This window comes from Pipra filicauda, unplaced genomic scaffold, assembly GCF_003945595.2.
Source record: "Pipra filicauda isolate LSUMZ 115617 unplaced genomic scaffold, ASM394559v2 scaffold167_size3244652_pilon, whole genome shotgun sequence".
NCBI classification, from domain to species: domain Eukaryota; kingdom Metazoa; phylum Chordata; class Aves; order Passeriformes; family Pipridae; genus Pipra; species Pipra filicauda.
Window position 1 is genome coordinate 247,812 of NW_024104184.1, and position 27,911 is coordinate 275,722.

The 27,911-nt window shown below is 44.9% G+C and overlaps 2 protein-coding genes across 4 annotated transcripts in view; one reads left to right on the forward strand and one right to left on the reverse strand.

The window, feature by feature from the left end:
* The window catches only part of GRAMD4 (GRAM domain containing 4), a 76,194-nt gene extending 68,208 nt beyond the window's left edge, over window positions 1-7,986 (reverse strand). Inside the window, exon 1 of the mRNA XM_027731933.2 lies at window positions 7,837-7,986. Within this exon, the coding sequence (XP_027587734.1) occupies window positions 7,837-7,865 (29 nt within the window). The 5' untranslated portion in view covers window positions 7,866-7,986. The remainder of the gene's footprint in view (window positions 1-7,836) is intronic.
* A 270-nt stretch (window positions 7,987-8,256) lies between these two features.
* On the forward strand, window positions 8,257-27,342 carry LOC113993610 (histone H2B 5-like). Of its 3 annotated transcripts, none has more exons than XM_027731913.2 (2): window positions 8,257-8,433; window positions 22,396-27,342. In XM_027731913.2, the coding sequence occupies exon 2, from the start codon at window positions 22,425-22,427 to the stop codon at window positions 22,803-22,805; it is 381 nt and encodes a 126-aa protein (XP_027587714.1). In that variant the 5' UTR covers window positions 8,257-8,433; window positions 22,396-22,424; the 3' UTR covers window positions 22,806-27,342. The 3 variants fall into 3 exon arrangements, with proteins under 3 accessions (XP_027587714.1, XP_039235344.1, XP_027587717.1); XM_039379410.1 differs by lacking the exon at window positions 8,257-8,433 and adding an exon at window positions 10,256-10,406 and having other exon boundaries at window positions 11,706-27,342; XM_027731916.2 differs by lacking the exon at window positions 8,257-8,433 and adding an exon at window positions 10,256-10,406.
* Window positions 27,343-27,911: the final 569 nt, after the last annotated feature.

Sequence of the window (27,911 nt, forward strand, 5' to 3'; positions counted from 1 at the left end):
GTACAAAACTGTATAAAGTTAATCTAACTGGAATAACACCTACAAGTGGTTTAATGCTGTGAAAAGTCAGACTACATAAAGAGTGTATTTATACAGATGTTATGTTTTCCTACTCCTTCCAGTGACATGATCCTTGCAGGGTGGTGCAAAATTTAGTATTCTAGAGAGATGGTTTTTACTACTATCTAATGACTGCAGTCCAAAGTCACCTTAATATTAGTTCCATGAGGATGCTTTGGACGTTTTGCTACTCTCAGGTTCCACGCTTCACAGCTACCTTTGCTCCACACAAACAGGATGGCAGCTGCTGGGAATCAAACCTCTTGGCTACATGCAGCAAGAGGAAGCAACCAGGATCTTCAAGGATGATATATTCAGGCAACTCCTTCAGCATTACTCTCTGTCTCACAAGGGAAAAGGTGATCAAGAGGAAAGATGAAGTAAGCCCCTAACACAAAAATGAGTTCAGAGATAGGATCATGGATTACAGATCATCTTGCAGCTTGATTTGAATCAGGAAGCCAAAGCCACATTCATTGAGGGCCATATAACTGCACGGAACTTCAGAGAGCATTTCATCTTTGGGTGCTTAACGTGCTATTTTTTTTCCTATTGCAATGTGGTACCTTGTTGCAATAGTTGTGCATCTTACAAAATGCTCAGAGCCCAGGCTACTGTTACCTTCACTCCCAGAATGGGGTTATAGATATTTTCAGACTGGTCTCTTCTCTACTGCTCAAATCCCTAAGACTTGAAATGGACATGCCACTCTCTCCAGACAACCTAGAAAGCATAAACTCATCCAGGTCCTGGAACTGGAACAGTTACTCCTGGAACAAAACCTGGTAATTATAATGGTAGTGTCCAAAATCTACTACTGGGAGTGGTCCCGCTACTACAGAAGTGTCTAGGGAAAGAGTGTGTACCCAAAGCACACAACTATACAGCTCCCTGGGCTCTGATCTGGAGCAAATTACAGTAAATTACAGGGTTTAGACACCCTCTTCAGTCCTAACATAACTAGGCAGGGCCCTGAAGCTGTACAACTACAGACATCACCTGGCTGTACCAAAAGCAAGATGGAAAAAAAGATATCTCAACCTCATCAGGCTTATCAGGCAGCAGCATGGACTATGCCTTCAAACCACTTTTTTTAAGAGATCCTTCTCCAGATGCTTCTCATTTCCCCATCCCTATGGCTGTGACACTGTTTTAAAACTGCTGATGGTTAAAAATCCACACACCTCTCTGCAGCCCTGCTACACTTCCTCAGGAATTACAACATGCTGTTAACCTTGAGAAGTGCAGCAAGTTATTTTAGGGCACAGTTACTGTGCACACCTGGGAATGCAAAGAAGAGATCCAGAGAGAAGGAAAGAAAAACAGGCAAATCACTTCCCAAGTGTAGAAGGAATGTGGAGCCTCAGGTAGTAAAATACATGGTGAGAAGCTGGAGGACTTCTTTCTGAAGGTACCTCGAGAGCTTAAATTCCCTTCAGGAGTCCTCTTTTTCATATACATTTCTAACTTGAAGAAGCCACTTTTCAAAATTTAAGCTAACGATTAACTTCAGGTTATGAATTAAACCCTTTGAGCACCTAAAGATGCTTGTGTATCCTTCATTGAAAAACCTGGTACTAATTTTCAGTCTCTAAGAATTAGTTGGTTTCCAAACCAGTGAATTTGATGTGTTCTGTACATAAGTAACCTGATACCTGAAATAAATATTGAAGGAACAAGTGTTTTTTACAACATGGTAAAATGCCAAGCATTAGTAATGCCAGATATCAATACAAACTGCTGATAGTCCTGTCAAGAGGTCTGATAAAACAGTTTTAGCAGCTGGAAATTAATTGCACTCAGTCACTAACTGCATACGTCAGGCCAGCATGAAGTGTACCGTTTTGCTCTTTCTAATTAAGGTAAGTATAGACCTCTCATGTTGTACGGTTACTCTTGTGGGGTACTGTGAAAATTTGAAAAGTGTCTATTAACCATTGTATTTGGACATAGATAAGGCAAGCAACTGCCAATTGCTTTTTCCACATAATTTTGCCATATTCTTTAAGAACCTCCAAAAAAGGTCTTAATCAACTACACATACCTACATATGCAGGAGGGGACACTCAATGGTCAAGAAATGAGAGCGTCCTCTGCCGTGGAGTTTGATGCAAAACCCAAGGATAAAATGACATTTTGTGCCTTATGCCTTTTTCTTGTTCTCCTCTCTCCCTCCTGTCCATGACCAGTGTTAGCAGCATTACACTAACAGCTTTATTCTGCACGTGAAAATGTTGACCTAAAATTTAAAACCCCTGTTTACGAATTCTGTATTTAACATCAACTACAGTATTACCCATATATGCGTACAAAACAGATGTGGTAAAACAAGGAAGCATCCAAACGTCACTCGGTTTAGTCTATAGACAGATGCTCACCTTCAGGCACGTCACAAGGGAAAAACAGTAACGCATAAAGTGCCCACGGAGCAGGCTGGTCGGCCCCAGTGGAGTGCACTGGAAGGCTGCTGGAGAACCAAACCCACAGCAAGGATGTGCCCTCACAAACATAAGCAAGCATCCATTGTAAGCTGCAAGGAGCTCTGTTTCAGACAGCAGTCTGTATCAACACACAGCAGAAACACTCCATGTGACTCAGCATCCAATGATTACGCTTATTAGGCATGTGTCGCCAGCAAACCTAGCCACAAATCCCTTAATCACAGGTCAAAAGAGTTGTCAAAGCCTGCACTGATGGGATCAGGAAAACACTGAAGTGTTTGGGGCTTTTAAACAAGGAACATCAGCTCCTGCAGAAGAGCAAAAGCACTCAGAGAAGCCGCATCAGTGATTTACAGCACCAAAGTGACCTCTTGGATCTGCATCCTAAAAAAACATAACACAATTTACTTTAAATGTGATGCCACAGCTGGAGTAATGTGCCCAGTTCTGGGGCCCCCACTACAAGACATACATGGACATACTGGAGACAGTCTAACAAAGGGATCAGAGCATGTCTCCTGTGAGGAGAGGCTGAGAGAGCTGGGACAGTTCAGCCCAGAGAAGAGAAGGCTCAAGGGGAGAATCTTATAACCGTATATAAACGCCTGAAGGGAGGCTGCAGAAAGGACAGAGCCAGGCTCTTTTCAGTGGTGCCCAGTGACAGGAGCAGAGGTAACAGGCACAAATTGAAACACAGGAAGTCCCGTCTGAGCATCAGGAAACACTTTTTCACTGTGAGGGTGACTGAGCACTGGCACGGGCTGCCCACAGAGGTTGTGGAGTCTCCATCCTTGGAGATACTCAAAAGCCATCTGGACTTGTCCCTGGGCAACCTGCTTTAGGTGGCCCAGCTTGAGCAGGGGGTTGGACCAGGTACCTTCAGAGGTACCTTCCAATCTCAACTATTCTGAGATTCTGTGAAATAAAGACTAGTTCTCTTCAGCGACTGATGAGAGATCTAGAACAAGTTCTAAAATAATGCATCAAACTTCCTGTAACGTGTATCCAGAACAGATCAAGTGTTCTTCACGGGCTATCACAAAAAACTTTCTGCATTAACAGGGGATTTGCAACTAAATGGAATTTCAATTTCTATTAAGATGTAGATGTAGCTTTTAAACTTAGAGACAATTTTAAGTATTCTCAAGACATGTTTAGAAAATACTACCAGTGAGGTTTTTTTCCTCATTAACACAGGCAAATATTAAACACATATGGAGACCCAAGAAGCAAATAGAAAGGATTTTTCAAATGCAACTGAACAAGTTGGGAATCTTTACCTTCCATGATTCTCAGAAGCAAAAAACCTGCATTTTAAATCATTCAAGCATCTTTCAAAATCTGGTCTTATAAGCCATGGAATTAAATTTACTGCTACCAGTGCATTCACCAGGAGAAAGGATTGGGTGGTAAAGAGAAAAGGGGAAAACCAGCAAGAGCACTCCCAGCCACAAATACAGTATTTCTGGTTTGCATTTGATAACTGCTCTTTCAGTTTAGTCAAGGTAAGATTTACTGCGCAAACAAAAACGTACTATTAAGGTGAAGAAAAAACATCCAGAACTTACTCTCTGTGAAGACTGCAGAGCCTGTTAATATTTATGAAGTCTGAAGTAGCTTCAAAGACTCCTTACTTCATTTTCTTATGTCATAACAAAAAGCAGCACTAACTCATTAAATTTCAAGGTGAGTTCACCAATAAACTGTTTTAGTAAATCCTAAGCTCCAAGGAAAAGGCCTAACTTCCTTGTTTTGTGTGTGTGTTCCCTGTAGCAATGACAATGGCCAAAAGATGCGAAGAGAAAACCTGTATTTGTTAAGAAACTTGAAAGACCAGAACACATAAAACCACAAAGCACCCAACACTATGGCCAATCCACTACATTTGATGTCTATATTTCTGTGAACAGATTAATTCATGGATTAACCTGCCAGGTTAAGGGCAGAGGGCAGAGAAAGAATCTGTTTTGAAAGACTCTGATTAAGCACTTACTGTCAAAAGCTTTCCCTCTGATCAAACTCTCTGTCATAAAAATAACCCATTAGAGAAAGTGATCTCTCCTCCCAGCACGGATGCTGCCATGCAGATATTATTTGGCTGAGAAAAATCTATGTAGGAAAGAAACAGAAACAGTGTACAGGATAAAGGCAGAAAATTGTGTACTTTATTTGGGCCTGACACAGTCACGTTTGGACAAGAGAGCCTTCAATTTGAGATGGCAGAATTCTCTGCACATAATACTGGAGTATTTTGGTAATAGCCAGCGCTTTGGAGACTTCAAAATCAGAGGGTATCACTGCTAAGCCTGATAAATGCTGGGGTAACGAGAGGGAAGAAGAGACCGTGACCAGCCACTGAATAGCTACATAGCTTTAACCCAAAAAATTCAGTGAGGTATATGTAGCCCTTGACTCAAGCATTCCTGAACAGTATTTATTATCCACACTTGTGAATAAAAAACAAAACATCAGGAAATGTGATCTATTACACTTTAAATAAAAAAAATATTCCCTGTAAAACTTTTAATGGGACCATATGTTACACAAAACAGAGACTCGTATCTTCAAGAATCCCTATGGATTTGGTGGTAATGCAGCCAAAATACAAAACATAACTTTTCAGCAAGCAAAATGAGGAGAAACAGGGTCTTTGTTATTCTTCCAACAGATCTGTCATCGCTTTTGGGGTTAAAAAGTTAATGCTTCTCCCTAGATTTGAAGTTGCCTTTTTAAGGATTGAATGCTCCAGTATTAGAATTATGCTGAAGACTATGTAGTATCACATGTATCCACAATGTTTCATACCCCAGATGTGTACCCCACCTTCAACAGCAGCACTGATCACTTCTCAGACACTGCAAAGGTTCCACTACCAAAATAAAATAATCCAGCTGGGGTTTTTTTCCCAGGTTTCAAACAATACTGAATCTCTTTGGTATGCTACATTGCCTCAGCCATTCACTCTAATAATAAACTTCTGTTCCTATAAGCTTTGAATATCACACACTGGGAAGAGAAGGCATAAGACCAGGGAATAGCTTCTGCTTCTGTAAACCACAAGGAATTAGTTTCCAGCCAGGAAGACAGCAGGGCTGCCAGTCAGCCCCCTGATTTTGCCTTCTCAGTTGTGAACTCCCTTCTACGAATCTCTCTGAAACCACGTCCCACAGAAAAGCAGAGCCAGGACAGGCTTTTCCCAGCTGCTGCCCTTAATTCCTCCCACCCCTACAGGCGCTGACGTCAGGTCACCAGGCCACAGCGATGATGTTCGCAAGGCATCAGGCAGGAGGTCAAAGCCTGACTGATGCCTTCACTCGGAGCAGAAGACATACCATGCCAAGGAGTGGCACGTACACATCCAAACAACAGCAGGCTACCCCATGCCGCTTGACAGTCAACTCCTGACCAAGGACATGCTGAGTAGATCAGGTCTCAACAGTGCCACAGTTAAACGAGAAAAAAATAAACCAAACCCATCAGTCTGATACTTTAGCTCAGGTTAGTCCCACCTACTACCAGACAAAACCAGCTCCAAAGTGCTTACCTGTAGAGCAGGAAGCACGACATGGTTCATCTTCAGTTCAGTCTGGCATCTCAGCCCAAAATTGCCTTTATTAGGGCAGAGGGATGAGCCAAAAATTCTTGTGGCCACCATAAGAGAAACACTGAAACATAACTTGGGCTTTCATGGAACTTTGCACAATTTGGTGTCATAAGACCACCAATTTTATATTTTATCCATTTCAGAGCTAGTATCTCAAATGTCAGCTTCAGAAGAACACAGACTAGGACTAAAAAAAGCCCTCCCTTTCTGAACAACTAGATATGGTATTTGATAACTAAATATGACATTAAAAAATAAAAAGTTAAGCTTAATTTCTAATTCTGAGGAATGAAACTATTTATCACATGTTAAAAGCTAAGGCAGGATGCTGTCAGAGCACGGGGACCTGGGAGCCCTAGGTCTTTATTAAATATTTCCTCTCCCCACCCACATCTCAACTGCCACTGGAAATGTGATACCCAAAAACTTGTCCATCATTCATTCCACATTCACACAAGCTTAACAGTACCACATCTACTCAATCTGAAACGCTCCAGTAATGAAGCACAACACAAAAACATGACAAAAAGCTGTCATTTCCCATTCACCCCATACGTGCTTTTAAGCTCAGCAACGACCCACAGAAGCATGCAGGAGGTCCACAAAATAAGTGCACATCTATTGACCTGACTGTCGAACAGCCATTTACCACGGCTCTGCCATCCTCTCAGTCTCCTTGAAAGTAAGCTCTCCAGCAGCATTTCTCTGGTCCTACTCCAACACTCCCGTGCTTCATTTGCCCCACATTAAGAGGCATCCAGATACTGCATGCTCTGAGGGATCAGTACATTGCCGGCTGCTATTTAACATGTGGTTAGCCCCTAACTCAGCTAGGCTCAGCTACCGCTCATGAAACAAACCCCACAACATAACCTGCGTTCCCAGCTCTTACTGCCAAATGGGAAGCCAAATAGGATGACACCCAGCGCAAACCCGGCCGGCAGCGGCAGGAGGTAAAGGAGGGGGCGACGCAGCTCGCACCGCTTCCCCCTCGCCAAGGGAGATCCCCGCACGCAGCCGTAGGAAACACCGCCGTGCCCAGAGCGAGTGGCACGGCACCGCGGGGACAGGGACCAGCAGTCACCACACGGTCCCCAGGACAACAACTGGGGAGCCCACCTGGGACGGGCTGCGTGTGCACACAGGGATGTGGCCTTTACCGGGTTCTCCGCCGCCCCGTGCGCTGTGTTAACTACAGCCGGTGGCGGCGATGCCACCGCCTGTCCCCGCAGCCCAGGGCAGCTGCTCCGTGCCGGAGGGGCGCGGGGAGGAGAGCAGGGCCGCTCCTCCGCCCGGGAAGCAGGGAGAGAGGCAGCCGGACACTCCCTGCGCCCACGAGGACAGTCTCCCGATTCCCGCAAAGGCCCGGAGAGCTGGGCCACCGGCCGAGACCTCCAGTGGCTCCCCCGCAGCGCCCCAGTCCACCCCCTCCCCGTCGGACCCGGGTGAGCCGAACAAAAGGCATACAAAGGACCAACGGACAGCAACCCCCTCCCGAGGACCCGGTCCGGGGGCGGCCAGAGGCAGCGCCCCGCAGGAGCCCTGCTCCGGAGCGAGGGGGCGCGTCGGCCCCCCAGCCCGCGGGGCAAGCAGGTCCCGCTGCCCGGCCCGGGGACCTGCGCCCGGCTGATACAGAAAGGAGCGAACAAACAGGAAAAAAAATTACTATTATCGTTATTATTACTATAATTATTATTATTATTCCCCCGAGGCGGCCGGTGCGGCACTCACCCTGCTCGGAAATCGGAGCAAACTCTCATTCACGCTCCCCGCCGTGCCCAGGCCGCCGGAGCCAGGCGACGCCCCGAGAGCCGCCGGTCGCTGAGCCGGGCCGGGCCGGGCCGGGCCGCGCGCCACCGGGGCCGGGCGCGCCCGCTCCGCTCCGCCCGGACAAAGCGCGGCGCCGCTGCGGGCGAGGCGGCAGCAGGTGCCCGTCCGTCCGCGCCGCCGCGGCCGTTCCGAGCGCCCGCGCAGCCGCCGCCGCCGCAGCGCCCGAGCCGCTCGCCGGGGCCGCGCCGCGCGCCCGCCCCGCCCCCGGCGGCCTCGCGGCGGGAGCCCGCAGAGGCGGGGGCGGGCGGGGCCGCGGGCGGGCGGTGGGCGGTGCGGCCCGGCCCGCGGCGGCGGCGGCGGCGACGCAGAGTGAGGCGCCTCGCCGGTCGCAGCCTGGTGGGGACTGGCGGCGGAGGCGGGTCCCCGGTGCCGCGGCCCGCCCGGCGCGGCGCCCGCCGGCTCTGCGCGGAGCGGCAGCGAGAGGTCCCGCAGCCCCGCGCCGCGCCCGGTGCGCACCTGCCCGGAGCTCGCCTGCGGAGGAGTCCAGACGCCCAGCAGGCAAGACCCTCCCCACTGCGCTGGCCGCCTGCGGTGCGGCAGCGGCGGGCACCGCAGTGCCCGCAGCGGGGCTGTGCTGCCCGAGCATGCGAGCTGCTGTGCCGCGATGCGGTGTGCGGGCAGCGCTGCCCCGCCGTGTGCCAGACCCTGAGCACCGCAGAGTCAGGGGCTCCGTCGTGCTCCGCGCTTGGCGAGTGCACGGACACACGGTCTCAGCCTTGCCGGTGCTTTGCTGCGAGCGTAGGAATCGTTTGGCCGGAGCTCGCTGCGCTCTGGTGAAACAGGGGCTGAAGGCAAAGCCCGTGCCCGAGACGAGGCACGGCGGTGGCAGGGCTGGGGCTGCAGCCCAGCACAGCCCAGCCTGGGCACCAGCCCTGGGACGCTCTGGCACCGGTTACAGTGAGCCGGTGGTGCCCACGGGCTGGGCTGGGCTGGCCATCTGCAGCTTGAATGCACCTGGAGCCCTGGCCTTCAGGGAAGGAAGGGATCATCCTATATACAGCCCCCCCCCTGTGTCAACACTACGTGCGCTTGTTAATTATTTAGTAAGCGTATAGGGCTGTACGCCATTGCTCATGCACTGTTTGTTGTATTTTGTGCTGCTTGTCGTTAACCCTTGATCTCTTTTTCATAGCTTAAGAAATACAGGGAGTATGTGCCATAAGAAACCCTTTTATTTCTCACTCCTCTCACGTCCAGTCTTCTGGGTCCAGTGATGCAGGGGCTGCCTAACGGAGTGGCTGCTGTGCAGCATAAGCAATATTATACAATATACAATTTCGTAATAAATTTGTCTACCTCAGCGTGCGTCTCTAGCGCAATGGAGATGAGCTGTGGTTTGCTGCATGGCATCCTCCAGTGAGCCCCTGGAGAGGGTGGCCCTGACTCTGCTGCTTACCTCTAGCAGATTTGTCTATTTGCAGGGTGGTGACATTTTGTGCTCACCAGTATCCTCGTATTTCACGTCATCTCGTGCCCTTCATGTGCTGGCTTTGTAACTCTTTAATTTTTGAGATCAAGAATTCATGAATCAAAAGATGGAGGAGTGGGGAGGCTGAGTCAGATTGTGAAAAAGGAAAGCCAAGTGAGAGTGTGCAATTGCATATCACATTTACAAACATGGTTTCATTCATTCATCTCCAAATGTTGCTCCTGTTACTACTAATAAAGCTCTGGTTTCTCAGACCGGAGCTGCCCTGGGAACACTGATTTTCATGGGATTTTTACTTTATAGCCTCCATAGTATTTGTGTTACAGTATATTATTTTCCCAATTATGTTTTCATTACATTGAACATGTTAATATCAGAAAGAATTTGATAATATGAATGTACTTCCCACACACTCCCTGTCGTTCCTATTATTCGATGTGCAAAGGAGTGACAGATTATATACCAGCAGCAATTTGTTTCCCTCTATACCGGTAAGATTTCCTAATTATGAAAACAAAAAAGCTTTTTCCCTGAGCATGCCCCCCTGTTTGCTTCCTCTTTCTTTCTTCATCTTGCTAATGATAGCCAACTCCATCATGGTGATTTTGGAGCTGCTGGAAATCTAGCTTTGTCTACTGAAACATTTCTACCTTTATAGGCAAAGGGAGCCAGAGAGCAAGTCTGCTTTAAGCATAATGGTGTCTGGGGTTTTCTTCTCTGGCTGGGAGGTGTAACTGTGGAGTGTACAGTAATTAATTTAATCCAATGTTGAGAGAGAAAGAGGAAGAATGATTGTATCAGGAAAAAATAAGAGTCTTTTTAAAGTATCAGATGTAAAATTGAAGCAGCCATTTCAATGACCTTTGTGATTTCTATTTCAGACAAAAGGCAGCAACCTAGTACAAGGCTATCATTTGTCTTCTCCCAGCCTCATCCTTTGTTCTCCTTGGGTTTAGCCTGTCACTTCCTAGGGTTTGGCTCTGTCCCTTGTTGGGACAGCAGCACTTCTCACCCGTGACTCTCAGAAGTGCTGTACCAGCAGGTGATTTTTCTTTCTAGTACTCATTTCACATCTTCTCTGCTATGCAGTCTTTTTTTCTTCTTATGACCCTCTGAGTCTCTCTGTGTCTTATTTATGCTTCAGTATTTCTACCTTGCAAACGTTGTGCTAGTTACTTTACCTTCCCCCTCTCTCTGCTTTTTGTCCACTCATGGCTTTTCTCTCATTTTTTTTCCCTTTCATATATCTTCTTCTTACAACTTTTTTTCCCCCCCTCTCTTTCTGTCTTTCTTTTTATATCCTCTCCTGCTATCTCCTTTCTGACATCCCACTTCCATCCACTGTCTTACTCTACCTTCCTCTTGACATTTTCTCTCCACCCTGTTCCTTTTGTTATTGTCCTTTTCATCCCTTGCATTTACATATATATGTAAAATAATAATGTAATAAATATGTATACTAATATATTACATATATATGTGTATATATATACCTGTCCTCTACTCCATGTCTTCCATTCTCCAGCTGAAACAAAGAAATTACTTATGCTGGTAGTCTGATTGTATTGCATCCCTTTCTCAGCACCTGAAATACACTGCTCCTACCCATCCTCCAACACATATATTGGGTAGACTGAAGAATTAAGTGTGTGGGAAACGTTCCTAAATTCAGAAGTGTACGTAGGAAAGCATCTTGCTCAGGCTGCACTGTGAACAGAACAGTTGTTGTGCTCCCACTGGCAATACCAGAGGAGGACTGTAAGTCCCTTGAATTCAAGGACCTAATGACATTTCTCAATTTCAGGGTTTTTTTAATGAAAATATTATAATGTTAGATAAGGGACACTACCATCTCTTTGAACTATCCCTTGGATCTTGGACTGACCCAAAATAAGACCTCACAAAATGCTTTTCTTTTTTTTCCCCCAATTGTTTTGTTTTATACATTCATTAAGCCACTTTTCTGCAGTTATTGGGAGAGAAATGTTTTTTCCTTATCAGTTCTAAGCTCTGCCTCTGAAAAGGGCTCTGTATGGGGTGAGACTGGAATCTTGGCTTTTCAACTTCCCCTTTCTTTGGAGCCAAATGGAGAGGAGAGAGCTATGACTGCAGGATCATATTCATTGGGTGGGAGATGGAAGAATAGATACATAAACCAAAAATACTACATTAACCTCAGAGGGTGGGGGGTGGAGTTGTTTAATAATTATTCCCCTTGACTATCACTGACTACAAGCACCATCGAGGATCCAGGGCAAATGTTAAATTTTGTTATTTAAATAAGAATCTTCATTTTAAAAAAATCATTTAATAATTAAACTAATTTTTTTTTGTCGTTCAGAGAGCATACTACTGACTGGCTGGAATGAAAACAGCTCTATCCCACGGACTCCACCTCTGCTTTCTGGCAGCTTACCTGACTCATAAAGAGAGCGGGGGGTTTTATATGCCACCTACATCAACGCAACATTTTCCTTTGTGGTGAGAGTTAATCACCACCCTTGTCATATTATTTCACCCTATTGAAGTGGGGATTCTTTACCTTTCAAACCAGCCTTATAACTTAGGGTGAGGTTTTTTTCTGAATTTGCACCATTGCAGATGGTGTGTGTTGAAGAGGAAACTGTGGGGTTTTAGCCATGGTGGTCGGAGATTTAAGGGGGAAAAGTTTTGCTTATATTTGTCAGAAAAACTAGACATGCTTTGGGCACATAAAATCTCTCTTTATAACCTGTTTGTATAACCTGTGTCTCTTGTGGGCAGAGAGATCATATGTAGTAGACTGATATTTGTCAAGCAGAAAAAATTACGTGAAAGAAGACTGGAAGGTAGGAATGAGAACAAAACACAGAAATGGCAATACAATGTGTGTAGAAGGCAGTGGAGGAAGGGAGAGGAGGAACAGAAAGTGCACCTCCTGGAAGGTTATTGGGAGTTACGAGAGAACATGAATTACCCTTCCTCCTGGAAAGTGTGAGAAAGCTTAGACAGAAAAGCATGTGACTTTTTGCAGAAGGAATTCTCGAAACGAGGGAGAGGAAGGAACTGCTTCCTCTGCTTCCTCCTGGAGCTCAGCACTTAAGGAAAACACCTACTGTGAAGGAGAGCCAGGGAAATCATTTGGTAAGAGTCTCCTCATTTCTCTGTCACAAAGGCAGGTAGAATCAAGGAACAGGAAGGAAAGGGGAAAACCAAAAGGACAGAAGTTAACCATTGGCAGATGTCAGTGAAGGAAGGGTAGAGAAAGGAAGCTGCTGCCGTGTTGGCAGAAAGTTTCCAGGTCCTCTGTGGGACCTGGAAATTGACAGAGAAGCAAGGGGTGTGCTACAAGACAGGAGACGGGGAGCATCCTGTCAGGAATGAGCTCTCTGACCATACATAATATAAATATAGGTTATTTCCATTCTTGATGTGTTTCAGTCTTAAAATGCACCACAGATACAGCACCTCTGCCTTGAAGATATGGAAGCTGTAGCTGTCTCAACCTTCCTGTAACCCCCTCCTCCTTCTCACATGCCAGAATTAACCCCATATTATCTCCTCTCCTGCACTGTGGGTCCTCAGCCTAGCTCCAGTCATCCTTCTTATCGATTGCACCTGCTTCACGACTGGGGCACAACTCAAGATGAGGACTTAGCAGTCATCTGCAAAGATGTGCTTCTCAAAGCAGTGGCACTAATGAGCTCTGTGAAGGAAGCATGCTGGGAGAGGCACCAGCAGGGAGAAAGAAGAGCAAAAAGAGAGCCCATTATCTGAGAAAGAAACAGACTTAGGAGACTATAGGAGACTCTAGGATTATTGCAGTGGGTAGACTAAAGGCATGGAAGCCTCAGGAGGAAAGTGAATGTGGGAGGATGGAGCCATGGATGGTTAAAAATAACAGTATGGTACTCCACTGATATTTTAAACCTGCTACCTTTGAAAACCCTTCTGAGTTTTGAAAAGCAAACCTTACATTTAATTGTTCTAATTGGTACTGACCATCCAGGACCGCTGGCATTTTGGGCCAATCATTTTGTCCAGCAACCCCCATTTTCTTCACTGCAGGTCTAATGGTTGCAACCAAGTCTTCAGCAGATTGCTCTTTGTACCCCGCCTGATGTAAATATCAATGTATCCCCAATTACGTTTTGATTTCTCTGAAAGGGAGATGGCGTTTGTGAGTAGCACACTAACTCCATGTGATAATGATGCTATCACAAATTAGAGGTAAATTAAAGCACCATTCACAATCAATTTGTACAATGTGGAATTTGGGCCTGAGTTAATTCGGACCTGAAAGCCTTTTTTTTTTTATGTTTCTGAACAACTGCCAGCTTTTCAAGCCTGTGGCTGTTCCAAGTAATGCATTAGTCTCTGTACAAATAACACATGTGAGATGGGACCAAGTGGTAGCAAACCTGCTGGGGCTTTGAACCTCCTGGCACTTGTAATGGGTGTGAGAAAATGAAGGAAGGAACAATAAATAAAAGAATAAAGAAAAGAGAAGTAGAAAGCGAAGGACGTCTGTGCATTTTGATAACAATTCTTCGGTAGCACAGCAACATAGAATGGAAATACATTGTCTGGTTAATGTAGAGCAGTTATTTGCTATGCCAGAGCCATCTCATAGAAATCTTTTTTTTTATTTTTAAATTAAGTTTTGTCTTTTAACCATGAAAGGTATCGGTTTCTTCATCTTTCTCCCCCCCTCCCTTGCCTTTATCTTCCCACTTCCGAGTAAGATTATAAATAATGTTCCCTCTCATCTCCAGTGTAAATTTATTCATGAACATTTTAAAATGGCTTATTGTCAGTTCTTGTTCCAGAGTTTACTTTTACCTTCAATAACTCTTGTGTCCTTAGTGCTCACTCCTGTCTATTTCTGGAGAAAAGGCAGCTTGCCTTTCCAGGGAAGCTTTGCCGTGCTGTCCCAGCCACACTTCAATCCTCTCCTTGCATCTGGCAGGCTCTCCATTTTCCTGCTTCCTACAGAAGATGACCTCTAACACTCAGAGCACTCTCTGCCTGTGGTAATGTGATCTCGTGACAGCAGCAGAAAAAGGTGTCAGCAGTCCTGGATCATGTTCCCAATCCAGTCTTTGGATGATGATAGGTCTGGGGAAGGACATTTATCTTTGTTTCTCTGCAGGCTCCAGTAATAGTCACACATCTCTGTTTTACAGTAAAATTGCTTTTACAATGCCAAATTAATTATTAATACATACATTACAATATTTTCAGTATTCTGTAGCATTGAAATCAGATGCTGTGCCACTTGCTGCCCTTTGGCTTGTGGCATGGCATGCAGTCCTTTTGAATGTACCTGTGTGGTACCCCCACCTCCTGTGTTTACACTCTGTGTTCCTAGGCACCCAGGCTTTATAGCCATGACAAAGCAGTTTTCACATATTCCTGACTTTTTTGGTAATTGCGTGATTTCTGCTATTTTTTCTTACATAATTTTCTGGACTTGCTGAAATGTGAGTAACTGGAAAATGATGATTGAAGTGAGAGACTCTTTTTGAGGGAATGTTGGTCATGATTGATTACCGCTGCACACATCATGTCCTCAAGTGGCACTTTCTCCCCATGTAGGGGGAGATCTGTTGATATTGCCCCTGTCTGTTGAGCAGACATGCATTAGACCCATGTATATCCCATGAAGGTTGTTAAAAAGCTTTGCTGGGTTTATTTCACCCATGCCATTGAGAATACATGGTAACACCTACATTGTGATGTACCTATCACATCACTCAAAAGCCTTAATGCCCTTAGTCTGATCTTCAGTCCAATTTGGGCACGTAGCTTTCCACTTCATCATGGGTTTATATCTGAACATATTATTCCCAGTCAATATAGTTTGGCCAGAGTACAGATTTTGGGGTACTATCTGAGCTTTTGTTTCTTTTTGCTACATAAATGATCTGTGGCGTTGGAAAAGGTCACAGAAACCTATTAAAACCTGGATATGAGGTGTGTGGGAGGAAGAGGTGCCACATATGTCTGCATTGGTTTCAACACAACTCCTACTTTAACTTGGAAGCAGCTATCATCTGGGGCAGCTTCTTCTCCCTCTCCCACCCACTCTCCCCTTACGGCCTGCAGGTGCTGGGCTGTAGCTTCTCTCATATTTTTGCCTGAATGGCTGAATTAGCACATTTTTAGTGGATGCCTTTTTCAGCACTGATGAAGATGGTCTAGAATTTTGATAATTCTCCATTACTTCATAAAATGCATAAAAATAGTTTGCTTAAAGGCCATAGCAGTTCTTTAGGCTTATTATCATTAGTAGTTTAGAGACCATGGTTCCATTTTAGAAGGAGTTCTTTAGATATAGCAGACTAAGTGATTTTGTGCTCTTCTGCTTTTCCAGAGGAATTGAAATGATGTGGTTAAAGATCAAGTGATTTTCATTTCTTATATGGCACAGAGCAATTTATTTGAAATCTGCACTTTTTATTTTCAATAGCATAGGGTGTAATGGAATAAGTAAAACACCTTTCTTTTGTTAGTCACCTATGATTTTTGTTCTCACACCCATCTCCAATTGTCTTTACTTTGCAAACCACCAAGAAGTTACGTAGAGCTTGTGATGCTTCTGAGTAGTGGAGCTGCTGTGATGTCTTGCTGCTTCTGCCCAGCAGGATTGGTCCAGATCGGTTGTAGCTCAGCTGCCTGTGCATGGTCAGCAGGCTCTGACCTCTCCCTGCCTTCGAGTGACTTTGCTGAGTTAGTCTAGGGACAGGAGCTAAACCCCACACCCAGACACAGAGTTGTGACAGGTTGATCCCCTGCGGGTCCAGCTGAGTTGAAGTGGGATAGGAATGGAACAGAAGCCTTTTGCTTCAGAAAAGAATTTGTGGCAGGAGCAGCAAATCCTGATGACTCTGAAACTTGAAGAGGAAGCTTGTGCTGAAGTTTATGTTGTATAAGGTTCTGACTTATTGATAAAACCCTAGGAAGGAAGTGAGCCTGGTTGTGTTCTCTGTTGCACTGTATTAGTGCTGAAGACTTTCTGAGGATGTTTGTGATAATACAGAATCACAGAATATTCTGAGTAGGAAGGGACCCACAATGATCATCAAAATCCAGCTCCTACAGGTTTCTCTGAAACCCTGGCACTCTGTGTGAAGGTTGCCTGGAGTGTAATTGTAGCAGATGAACTGGGTGAACTCTCATAAACGTTTAACAGGTATTGATCTAGAGAAAATATAATTTTGCATTTATTAGATGCTGTTGGTCAAGCGTGTAGATCAGAGATATCTCAAATCAGGTAGATAATGAGTGCTCTTATAAAGAGCAGATAATAAAGCTTTTTTAAGTACTCATTAACAGTAACAAAACCTTGATAAAACATGAAGTCTGATTTTTATAAAGTACTGAGCCTCCTGGATTCCAATGGAAATCAACATCGGCTGTTGGTGCTAAGCATCTCTAAACATTGTATTTGTGGTTTCAGACCCAGGTTAAATCCCCACTGACTTCAGACACTCTTTTAATCAGCCTAAGGACTGAATATTTAGCCTTCTGACAGTCATTCTTCTTGCAACATTGTCTCTCTGTTGCTCTGCTTCACTCATGGGTAAGATTTTATTTTCCTTAAGAATTCAGTGTATCTTCTCTGCAGAGAGCTCAAATCTAGGGTCCTGCTCCTTACTTTGTACATAAGCATCTCTGATTGATACCCCCACAGCCCTGAGAAGTACTTACAACTTGGGCAGAAGTAGCACAAGAAATGACAGCTCTTTCTGGTGTTTAAAAATGTGTTTTCTAAAAATAATAAATGGGAATTATAGAAAAGAAGGGAAAATATTATTGTAGGGAGTACCCTGTACTGAACTCCCAGGCAATGGGTTAACACAAGCAAGATAAGGATCAGTCAAAGAGTTAGGACACCAGTGTATGGCACTGCTCTTTTCTGCTTGTATTTGTTCTAAAGAAATTTAAAGATTTCTTTGAACATAGTGTGTCTATGTCAGGGACTGAATTTGTAGCATTTCTTTCTATGTAAAGGAGTAAGGGACATCTTCAGTTTTAACCTCTTTTCGTGGTCTTATACGCAAGCAGGAATCTCTTCACTAGAACACTGCATGTGTGTATTCCAGGTTAAAAGTTAGCCATTTAAATGATAACTTTATCATTCATATCATATACAATGTAGCAGAGCATGTGGAAGTGGGGACGGGGCCTTATTATTGGTACTGGATTACCTGGAAGGAGACCTAGGATCCCAAAACTGTCATCTGTGCCCCTCCATCATTGGAATTGGGCATTTCAGAACAGTTTACCTTATTCTAGGAAATTCTCCTCTTCTTTCCTTCAAAGCAAATATTACCTCATGATCACATGCTAGACAACATAGCAAGAGAAAAATTCTTTCCAGTCCAAAATATGACTATCAGTTTTTGCACATGAGGCATCATCCCCAAATTCTCATGGCGACTCATCACGCTTCTGATCTGCTTCAGTAAGGCAGAGCTTGGTACCAAATAATCACGAAATATTGCTTATTTTCTCAACTATTACTATATAATTATACCTGTCAGATGAGCAAATTCTTGTTTAATAACTTCCAGGTAGATGGCTACACATTATATGAGGGAGGGGATTTGCAGTTTGCAGAAATATACTGTTCCAATAACAGTCATTTGTAATTTGTAAACTGTATTTACCAGATCTTATGAGCATTTCAGAGCAGATGAATCTGTTGGAAAGCCTTTTCCTTTTGGTGGAAACATTTCCTAATTAATTGCCCTTCTTTGTGTTTCAGAGAAATTAAAAAAAAAAAAGCATCAGCCAATTTCACTACATTTCTTGGCATGTAGGAATAAAGCCAAGTATTCTTTCTTTTATACAATAGGAGAAACTAAGGAAAGGGATAATAACTGAACAGAATGAACTGGACATTTCTACTGAAGGGACAGGTACCCACTGGCTCTCATTTACTCTGGCAAAGATTAAAATAGAACATCAGAAGATTAGCAAAAACCAGAACATCAGATGCCCAAAAGATGAGAGCTTGAGATTTTCCTACAAATGTTTAATTTTCCACCAAAACAAAATAACAAAGTGTTCATTTTAGAAATGTATCTTTTATGGTTGATTAGGAAATTACAGTAAGGGAACAGCCTGGTGGGCGTAGGAATTTACAGTGGATGCCCCAGAGCTCATCACAGTAAGGACAGCTTTCAAAAGGACAAAGAAAGAAAGAAAATCCAAGTGCTTTTTCTACCCCTGCATGAGGACAGGTCCAGAAGGCTAATAGTCAGCCATGCACACCGCTGTCACCAGCTTGGCATTGGTCCTACAGACTCAGCAGCAAGGCAAAAAATGAACAAAAATTCTGCAGGAGCTTCCCTGCCTGTCTCTCTCCAACTATATATCAGGCCTCAGGAAAACAGAGACAGCATGGGATTTCTCAGCAGGGCTCCTTTCCATTTCAGATCTGAGACTGTGGTGATTTGTATCTTTGAATATGTTTTTCTGTTCGTTTTCCTTTTAATGATACTGAAGAAAGGGGTGTCAACACAAAGGAAGATGTATGTGTCGCTCCATACTGCTCTGGTTTCTGGCAGCAGTCAGGCTGCTGCTTGGAACTGGCTGGAAAAATTGCTGTCACTGGTTTTGTTGTTGGTTTTCTGAGGAAAGAAAAAAATGCCAGCACTGATAACTGATTGACTCAGAGCATACAAAGCCATAAAGTAAAAATGTGCCCAAAGATTTTCTTCAAAAACCTGAAACCTTCCAAATGTCACCATGATGCTTCAGAGTGCCTTCTCTTGCATGGCCATACCCTGTGTCCCAGGGACCTCAGTGGCTTGGACCTGGAAATGAGCATCACCTCCCCTCCTTAGGCATCCTTATGGAAGTCTCTGGCTGCAGTATCCCATGAGAAACGCCCATCAAGAGAACACAGCCCATAAAACGTGTTCTGCCCATCTGCAGTCTCCAAGTCACAGAAATTATGAGGTTGGGGGTGCCTCAGGCAAACATCTTGTACAGTCCATGCTCAGAGCAGGGTGAGTGACTGTGAGTTGCTCAGAGCCACATCCAGTTGGATTTTGAGTATCTCCAAAGATTGATATCCTGCAACCTCTCTGAGCAACCTGTGCCAGTGCTTGGTCAACCTCACAGTAGAGAAGTCAATCATGATGGCAGCACTTCCTAACACAAAACCTAACAACTCCAGATTCTTTCTCTCTCCCTCTCTCTTTCTTTGGTTTTGTTGTTTTTTGGGGGTTTTTTTGATTTTTTTTTTAAGGGAAAAGAAAGAGATGCAACTATTTTCATAAAAAGAAACCATTTTTTTTAAAGATCACTTAGTGTTTTCCTCAACAAACTCTCCACATGGACACTTTGGGAATAATTCCACTACTTCTGTCTTCATACCAGAGCAGCACCTGCCTCTGGGTTGCGTTACACTGTTGACGGAAGGGTTGGTGACACCGTTGATCATTTGTAACATTATTTATTTATTACCTGGTAAGTGCACTCAGGCTCTTTGTGGTAGACACTGCCCAAATAAATCAAAAGGAATACAATCTGTTTTCAAAGCAGGTGTTATTTACCTGTTAAACAGTCAGCTGCAAAGAAATGGGGAGAGAGAAGCAAGGAAACCGAAGCTTTTGTGCTAATTTCTGAACTTCAGCATCACTGTGGCTGCACATGGGAGAAGAGTAAGATCCTGGCTGTGCTGCCCAAGGGTGGGTGTTAGCCAGTCAAATGGACAGAGATGTCCTGTAGGTGTGACCTTTCCTGGAGTCATATGAAATCACTCTGGTGACTGTTGGGCACTATATTCATTTTTTAAAAGCTGCAGTACAAGTGCACTTAAGAATTAATGCATATTTTAGAAGGACATACTTTTTAAAAAGCCTAAGAAGTAGTTGTTTGCATTTTTCAGTTGTGGTGTTTTTGTCAGGAAATGAGCATAAAAGAAAAAGAGGCTTGTGCACAGTTATCCCTTCTCTTGGAAAAATGCCTTTCCGTTGAAAAGACATATTTTCAAGTCTACAAACAGAGCAGTAGGGGATTTCTTTTCTCAGTAGGGCTTCCCAAATAGAGGAAAAAAGGAAGAAAATTTGTGATGTCGCCAGAGGAAGAAAATGTGATGTTTAAGGGGGCAGGTGTCAGAGTTTTGAAGGCTGTCCAGAACTTTTGGGGCAGTCCAGCGCTAGCCCTTCCAAATGCCACCACTGAGAAGAATGCATGGGGAATTTAAGAAAGGGGATGAGGTGGCATGGTGAAACACTTTGCCCATGAAAATCATGTCTTTGGAGAAGAAACTGCTTTGCTGGAGCAGAAACTCAGCGCTAAGGACACTGATGCCAGCTTTGGCTTCTAGACAGGAGGGTGTTTTGGAGGGCTGTGGTGAAGGCCTTGCCTCCCTGCTCCCTGGCATCCCGAGCAATGCCAATCTGCCCTTGCAGCTGAGTGTACCCCCACTTCAAGTGCTCAGCATTGCCCCTTGCCCAATGCCTGCCAGACCATGAGGCTGCCAGAGCCCAGCACTGGTGCCTCTTGGCACGGAGCAGCCAGCAGTGCAGGAGGCATCATCTCACATACTGATTTGGAGCCACGGAAGTTTCTTGCATGATTTGGAAGCAGGAGGTGGTATCCACTGAGATGTGGGCACATGAATCCAGCCTTGGTATCAAAGATGTCTGCTCCCACAGGGAGCAACCAGGAACTTTGCATAGATTGGTTGCAACAGTGCTGCTGCATCTAGTTTTAAATGCAAATGCAGGCAACAGTGGAGAAACCAGGTGTTTCACTCCTTCCCAAGAAGGAGAGGCAGGGCTGAGCATGCAGCCGTTGCTTTGGCACAGGCACCATTTTGGTTCCTCTCTGATACTCTTGAGCATGCAGACCATATGTTACATCCCAGCTTTCTCTCTCCTGTTTGCTTCTATCCATTTTCCTGTATGCCATCAGCTCTGAAACTCTTTTTTCTCTACTAGTCTCTCTTGGCCAGCAGACTAAAATTCCTAGGTCATCTTCAAAGGGGACACAGAGCGGTAAAACCCAAGCCCTGGGGTGATGCTGAAAGCTTACCAGGTTGCAACACGGTTATTCCCTTGACCCACGTAGTAAAGCACATGTAAATTTGTAGTGTAGTGGAGGCACACAGTTTTTTGATGGTTTACATACTACCTTTTTGTTACTGCACTTCTGGATGAAAGCAGTCAGCTGCAGATCATGGCTCTGCAGGTTGTGGCCTAATGAAGAAAAACTCAGAGCGAGGATCAGGCACGTTTGGTGTAAATTGTCCAGTGAAGACCTGCTCACTCAAAAGCAGAAAGAACCAAATAGCAGGAAACAATTCTTTCTATCAACATGTAGCCCCAAATCACTTTGATGTTTGACTACTATCCACATTTCTGGGTTTTTTTCAGGTGATTCCTGACACCACCTCTAAGCTTTTCTACTCTCTGATATTTTTTGCTAGCTAATATGAATAATGAGAGATTTCTATAGCTCAGCTAGCTAGCTTAAAAGTGTATTAATTTTGTGTTCCACTGGAATACATGGTGCCAAACAACAGCCACAGAAATGCAAGTACCCTCAAAATAAACTTCTACCTACATGCAAAGAGAAAAGGTTTTATTAGAGATTGTAATAACCACATAAAATTATTTTGACCAGTTTCATATAAAGGTGGCTTCACTGATACCTTGGAACAGTCTTCCAGGAAGATTTAATTTAATCCATACTGCAGTCAGTGTTTTCTTTGGAACTACAATATTTTTCTCAGAAAGATGTTCACCCTCCATCTCATATTTACTAAGTAGACACCAACTAGACCTGTGTTCAGCAATATTGACAAGGCCAATGTTATAGGGATTTAAACAGAGAACAACAGAAAGCCATACACAAACCAGAGCAGTTCTTGCTGGCAGTTCAAAAATGCTTGCACAGGATCATGGGGTATTTGTCTCAGATTCAGAGCTATTCCTTGTCTCTGACTCAGACTCTCTCATCTTTCAATACAATTATTCTGTAGAAGATCAAAAAAGAATTCCATTTTTTTTCATGTTTTCTCCAAGCAGCTCCGACACCCAGCGAAAGATTTCTCAGGATGCCAGAGCCAGCAAAGTCAACCTCAGCCCCCAAAAAGGGCTCCAAGAAAGCTGTGACAAAGACCCAGAAGAAGGGCGATAAGAAGCGGCACAAAAGCAGGAAAGAGAGCTACTCCATCTATGTCTACAAAGTGCTGAAGCAGGTTCATCCTGACACTGGCATCTCCTCCAAGGCCATGGGCATCATGAACTCCTTCGTCAATGACATCTTTGAGCGCATTGCTGGAGAAGCCTCCCGCCTGGCCCATTACAACAAGCGCTCTACCATCACCTCCCGGGAGATCCAGACAGCCGTGCGCCTGCTGCTCCCAGGAGAGCTGGCCAAGCATGCTGTCTCTGAAGGCACCAAGGCTGTCACCAAGTACACGAGCTCCAAGTAGCCAGACATCACCTCTGCAACGGGACCATCAAACACCAGGCCCTCCATGCAAGCACGGGTAAGCAGCCATGGTCTGGATAAATGTCACAGCTATTATCCACAGCAATTTGCAGCCTCGGGATGGGCATGAAAAGCTGCCCAGTGGAAGAGGAGACAGTGATCTGGATGTCAGCTGATTTTCATAGTCTGTTCAGGACGTGGAAAGGATTTGTCAAGGCTCATGGAGGAGGCTCTTGCTTTCACATCTCATTCAAAGAACTGACCAACCATACTGTATCCAGTCTCCTCTGTGCTTAGCAAACACGCATGTTTGGCACTGGCAGGGGAGACTGGCAGTGGCAGACACCATCCCTGAAGTCTTCCTGTTTGACTGCTTTCTCACAGTCATCTGATATGGGCACTGAGGAGTCAGCACTGGCATCCTCTCTCTCATAGCCTGGATCCCTCCTGATGTGCAGTGGCTCAGCCCACCCTGTGCTGGCAGAAGCAACAGCTACCAGGCACACATTGATTCAACAGCTATCTGTGCTTGACAGCCTGTTTTAAAGAGCAAACCTGGCAGGCAGGCAGATGCCCAAGTTGATACCAAGTGCTAATCCTCCTCATTGCTCCCGATGGATGAGCCATGGAGCAGGCTGAGGGTGCTGGCGCTGCCTCCACCTTGTGCCAAGGTGGAGAGATGGACAAGGCGAGATGTTGGGACTGGGTCACCACCTTTCCTGGCTGCTGCTTTGCCTGCTTTAGGACTTGCTTTGATGTGCAAGACTTTGCTAATTCTGCTGCTTTTTACAGACTTTTTCTGCCTTGACGCTGCCTGGGCACTCCCACTGTAAGTGTGGGTGAGAAGGGGTGGGGCCCATGAGTGTCCCCTCTCCTGTGAGCTCTAGGCTGGTCAAGGACAAACATTAGAGAAGCGTTGGGAGGGGACTGAGGATTTGGGAAGGCATCTGGTATGGGAGCAGAGGTGGGTAATGCATTTTGGGGGGGAAAGAGGCTGGCTCCCTGCAGAGATCACTGCAGGCAGCTCACTTGGCTCTGCCTTCCCTGCTTTGTTCAGCAGTTAGAAAGCAAAACCAAAAACTGGGGCTGGGTGGATGTATAGGGACACTTTCCTGCATCCCAGGTATTTTAAAGATTACTCCCCACATCTTCTCAAAATCCACAGTAAGGTGAGCAATAATAGAATCTTGTTAAAAGCCATAGAGATTAGTGGAGGCATATCTTGGTTACAGGTTTATCTTGCCCAGACTGCTGGATAGCAGAAGAGCATGTGTAGCACTGGTGTGAAGTTGAAACTTCCTACTCAAAACACAAAATTAGCCAACATTAAAAAAAAAATCAAAGTCTCTGGTAGGCAGTAATGCTCAGATAAAAAATATGCATGTCTAAAATAACAACAGTTTTCTGCAACTTATTCTGTAAATAAAAGGAGCAGCAAAGGCACAGGATCCAGAACTAAGTGCAGATTCTTCCTAAACTCCAAGACCTTGTTTTTAATCGAAAAGTAAATTCATACTCCAAAATAGCAGCCTTGCAGTACATCTCTAACTTTCCCCTGCATTTATCTCTATCATGTTTCTTTATGCTTTGAGAGTGATTGGAACCTTTAAAAAATTTAGATTGCTTTTGGAGCTGTAGGACTCTGCCTCTCCAGAAGATTCAGTTATTCCTTGGTTTTATAATAACATTGCAGTCATTTTTCAATTGGTCTGAGGAGAGGACTGCATAGACCTGCTCAACCAAGAGCACCTCAGAAACCCAAGAGCAGCCTGGATGTGTGATCTCTGTGCAGGAGTGAAGGTCAAGTTGTTTGTGGGCTGCTCCCAGCCCCCTGCATTGGTTTGAACACCCCACACCTGAAAAGGGACTTTCCTACCGCACTCTGCTCAGTGATAACACATGGCTGTGTTTCATAGCCTAATGCCAGCAGGAATGTCTGGTGATACCTCTCAGAAAGAACAGCACCTGGTTAGCTGGCTGCCAGGACCCACAGGGAGCTGCTCCCAGCAGCAGCACCTGTACTTAGCAGTATTGGTAACCTGGGCCACTTGGCCAGGACACTTTGGAGGTGACAGCTTACTACTTACTTTTGTTTTCCAATCAAAGAGTCAAAATCAGATGCCAAAGATTAAAATGTACCTGCAGTGAGCCTAAAGCCACCATCCTTGGCCATCAGAAATCCAGACGGTGGATGATGCATAAGGGGAATATAGGGAGTGAAGGGCTGGTTGACATTGCTGGAGCTTTCTTCTTCTGTCCCTATGAGCTGCAGGTCAGAATTTATCCCCCTCGGGAGTCATCTTGAAGGTAGAAATTCAAAGTGGAATAAACTTACTCCAGTCCAAGCAATGTGTGCGAGCCAGGACACACATCTCCTAGGATTACTTGGCACAGCCTCTAAACCCTCACTCTTTTGAGCAGAGCAGAGTCCTGCTTCAGTCTCCACAAGCTGCAAGAAATCAGGAAAATAAAATGACATGTCAGTCCTCCAGGGTCCCTGGCTAAGGGAGCCAGGAATGAGGCTGGTCTTTTGGGCAAGAGCTGCTCACCCCATACACGTACTCACAGTACTGGTCCCATTTGCTTCTGCCACTGTTGCCACTCTCCATTTTTGGAACTTGTTTCAGAGAGAAGAGAGACAGTGATTTAAGGCTACAAAAATACCTGAAGACTTAAAGAGGATTTTTATATTGTCTAAAGCTGAGTGACTGAGACTGATCACATCCATCCATTTATAGTTTAGGTTGTCCTTGCACACATCATTTGCTCTTTAAGTCTCCCTTTGTATTTTTTTTTACTCACCCCTGACAATGTGAAGTACAGGATTGAGGAACTGATCCATGTTAAAATGAAAAAAATGGTTTTTTCTCTTCTTGAAAGCTTCGTTTTAACCCAGTTCTGGTGGCTGCTCTGTTCTGTCAGTGTTGTACAGACACTTGTGCCAGTGAAAGGAAGGGATTACCCAGGAAAGGCAAGGCTGGTATAAACTAGGACTGACACAGAAAGCAGTTGGGAAGTTAATGGCCCTAGTGTCAAGGAAAAATGAAGAAAGGAAATCTGAGTCTCCTGCAGTGGTTGAGTTAGCAGCAAAGATGAGGCTTTTAAATATGCCACTATGGGTGTTACCCACGCAGTGTCCCACGAGCAGTTTCTCTTGCAGTCCCAATGCTGGAAATCAGGTACATCCTGTTTCTGCAGGTCCCAGAGGACTCAAGTGTTTCACAAGTGAAAGGGAGCAGGTTGGGAAGGGGACTCTGCTGCCATGCAGCCACCCAGCTGTAGCAGTTGGAGGCTCCTTGTTCAGGCAAACCTGCAAGGCAGCCTGCCCTTCCCACAGCTGCCTGCTGCTGTACGGGAGCACACTCACAGCAGTTTAACAGGAATTATTTTGAATGTGATGAGCTTGGACTGAGCCTTAATATTAGAGGAAACAGAAGGTGGTCTAAAAGTTCAAGGATCAATTGTCTACTAAGTAATCTGAGGTGTGACATACTTCACAGTTCCCTGATAAGGAGATTGGCTGCAGAAGAGGGGTTCTACACTCCAGGATTCATGCTTTTAAAATAATACATATTTCCAGATCTGGAATTGATAAAATCGTTTAAAACTGGAGATAATATACCAAGCCCCACTGTCCCTATCTGATTCCTACTGCAGTCCCAGGAGTATCTCTAGGCCACTCCTGTGTTTTGTGAGTTAAAAAAGTAAATCAACTACAGACTGAAAGTTGGAAAGGAAGATGCAAAATGTAATACAGCCTTGCTATTAACCTCATATTAACCCCAAGGACATCACAGCACTGAGTTATTTATTTTTGTGTACGAAAGAAATAAAACAAGCTGCTATAGATCTACATCTGATTTTCCACCCTGCTTCACTAGAAGGGCTTAAAGTCCACCTGCCCTTCACAGCACAGCTCAACCTACAGAGGAATTGAGTGGCCACCTGCATGGAGGTTTGCTCCTGCTCAGGACAGAGAGGTTTTTATTCAAGCATGGTGAAAACAAGCATAAAAACAAGTGTGGAGGAAAGTGCTTGTCCTGGACACCACTGTGTGTCCTAGGGAGGGACACTACAGAGCCCTGCCCAGCAGAGCTATGTGGCTGTGCACCCTTCTGCTCTGGTGACAGGCATCCATGCAGATAGCTCCATGTCCTGACCACCCCTAGAGCAGAGCTTGGCATGGCCTCTGAGCAGCCCTGAGCATTTGTCCCATCATAGCATTTCCTGACGGTTTACATCCAGATCAAATTGTTTACAGGGAAAGGAAGAATGTGTACTGAATCATAGAAATTATTTGCTGACAGAGTTTTGAGAGCTCCCTGGGACCAGTACCTGGGGAGCAATCTTTCATGCTTACTTCATGCATCGTGTCTTGTGGGCTTATGTACAGTTTTTCTGACAGTAAGTGTTACATCAAGTATGATCCATGTTATATTGCTGCTGGTTTATGACCTATCTTAGTGCTAATTACCTGTTTTCTGTTAAATGTATTAATAAAATATAAATGCCAACCTGTTGGAAATCAATGAGACCCAGCTGTCAGGGTGTCTTTGCTTCCTTATTACCTTTGCTACCTTATTACCGAGGTCGCCCCAGGTCCTGCATTTCTCCTTCTCCATGGTATTTCCTTCAGACCCAGAGTGACAGCAACCACCCTTCCAACAGAAATGGAGCCCAGCTGGTCCTGGCAGAGGGCCAGTGAAAAACCAGAGGAGCCCTGCACTGAAAGGATGTCACAGGCTGCCACTGTGAGTCCTCATGGGGCATCACTCACCCCAAACACAGGTGCAACATAAACATCTTTTTTTCTCAAGCCCTTACAGTGAGCTTGCCCCAGACAGAGCTGAGCCTGCAACCTGTCCTTGCCACACTCCTTGTGTGCTTGGGGAGTTCTCTCCCTGGCACCCATCACTTAACCCCTGGGTGGGAACAGTTTTGACTTGCACAGACTGAACACTGTGGTTGGAGAAGTGTTTTATGCACATTCAGAATTTCTGTTCATCCGAATCAACAATTGCTCCCCTAGAAACATCTTTCCTTGGGGTATGAGAAGTTTATAGGCAACAAACATGGAATAAGATGTAGTGTCTGAAAAATCCAGGAT

Bases quoted from the DNA above. Each gene is read 5' to 3' on its own strand.
- LOC113993610 (XM_027731913.2), top strand. From the start codon at position 22,425: ATGCCAGAGCCAGCAAAGTCAACCTCAGCCCCCAAAAAGGGCTCCAAG.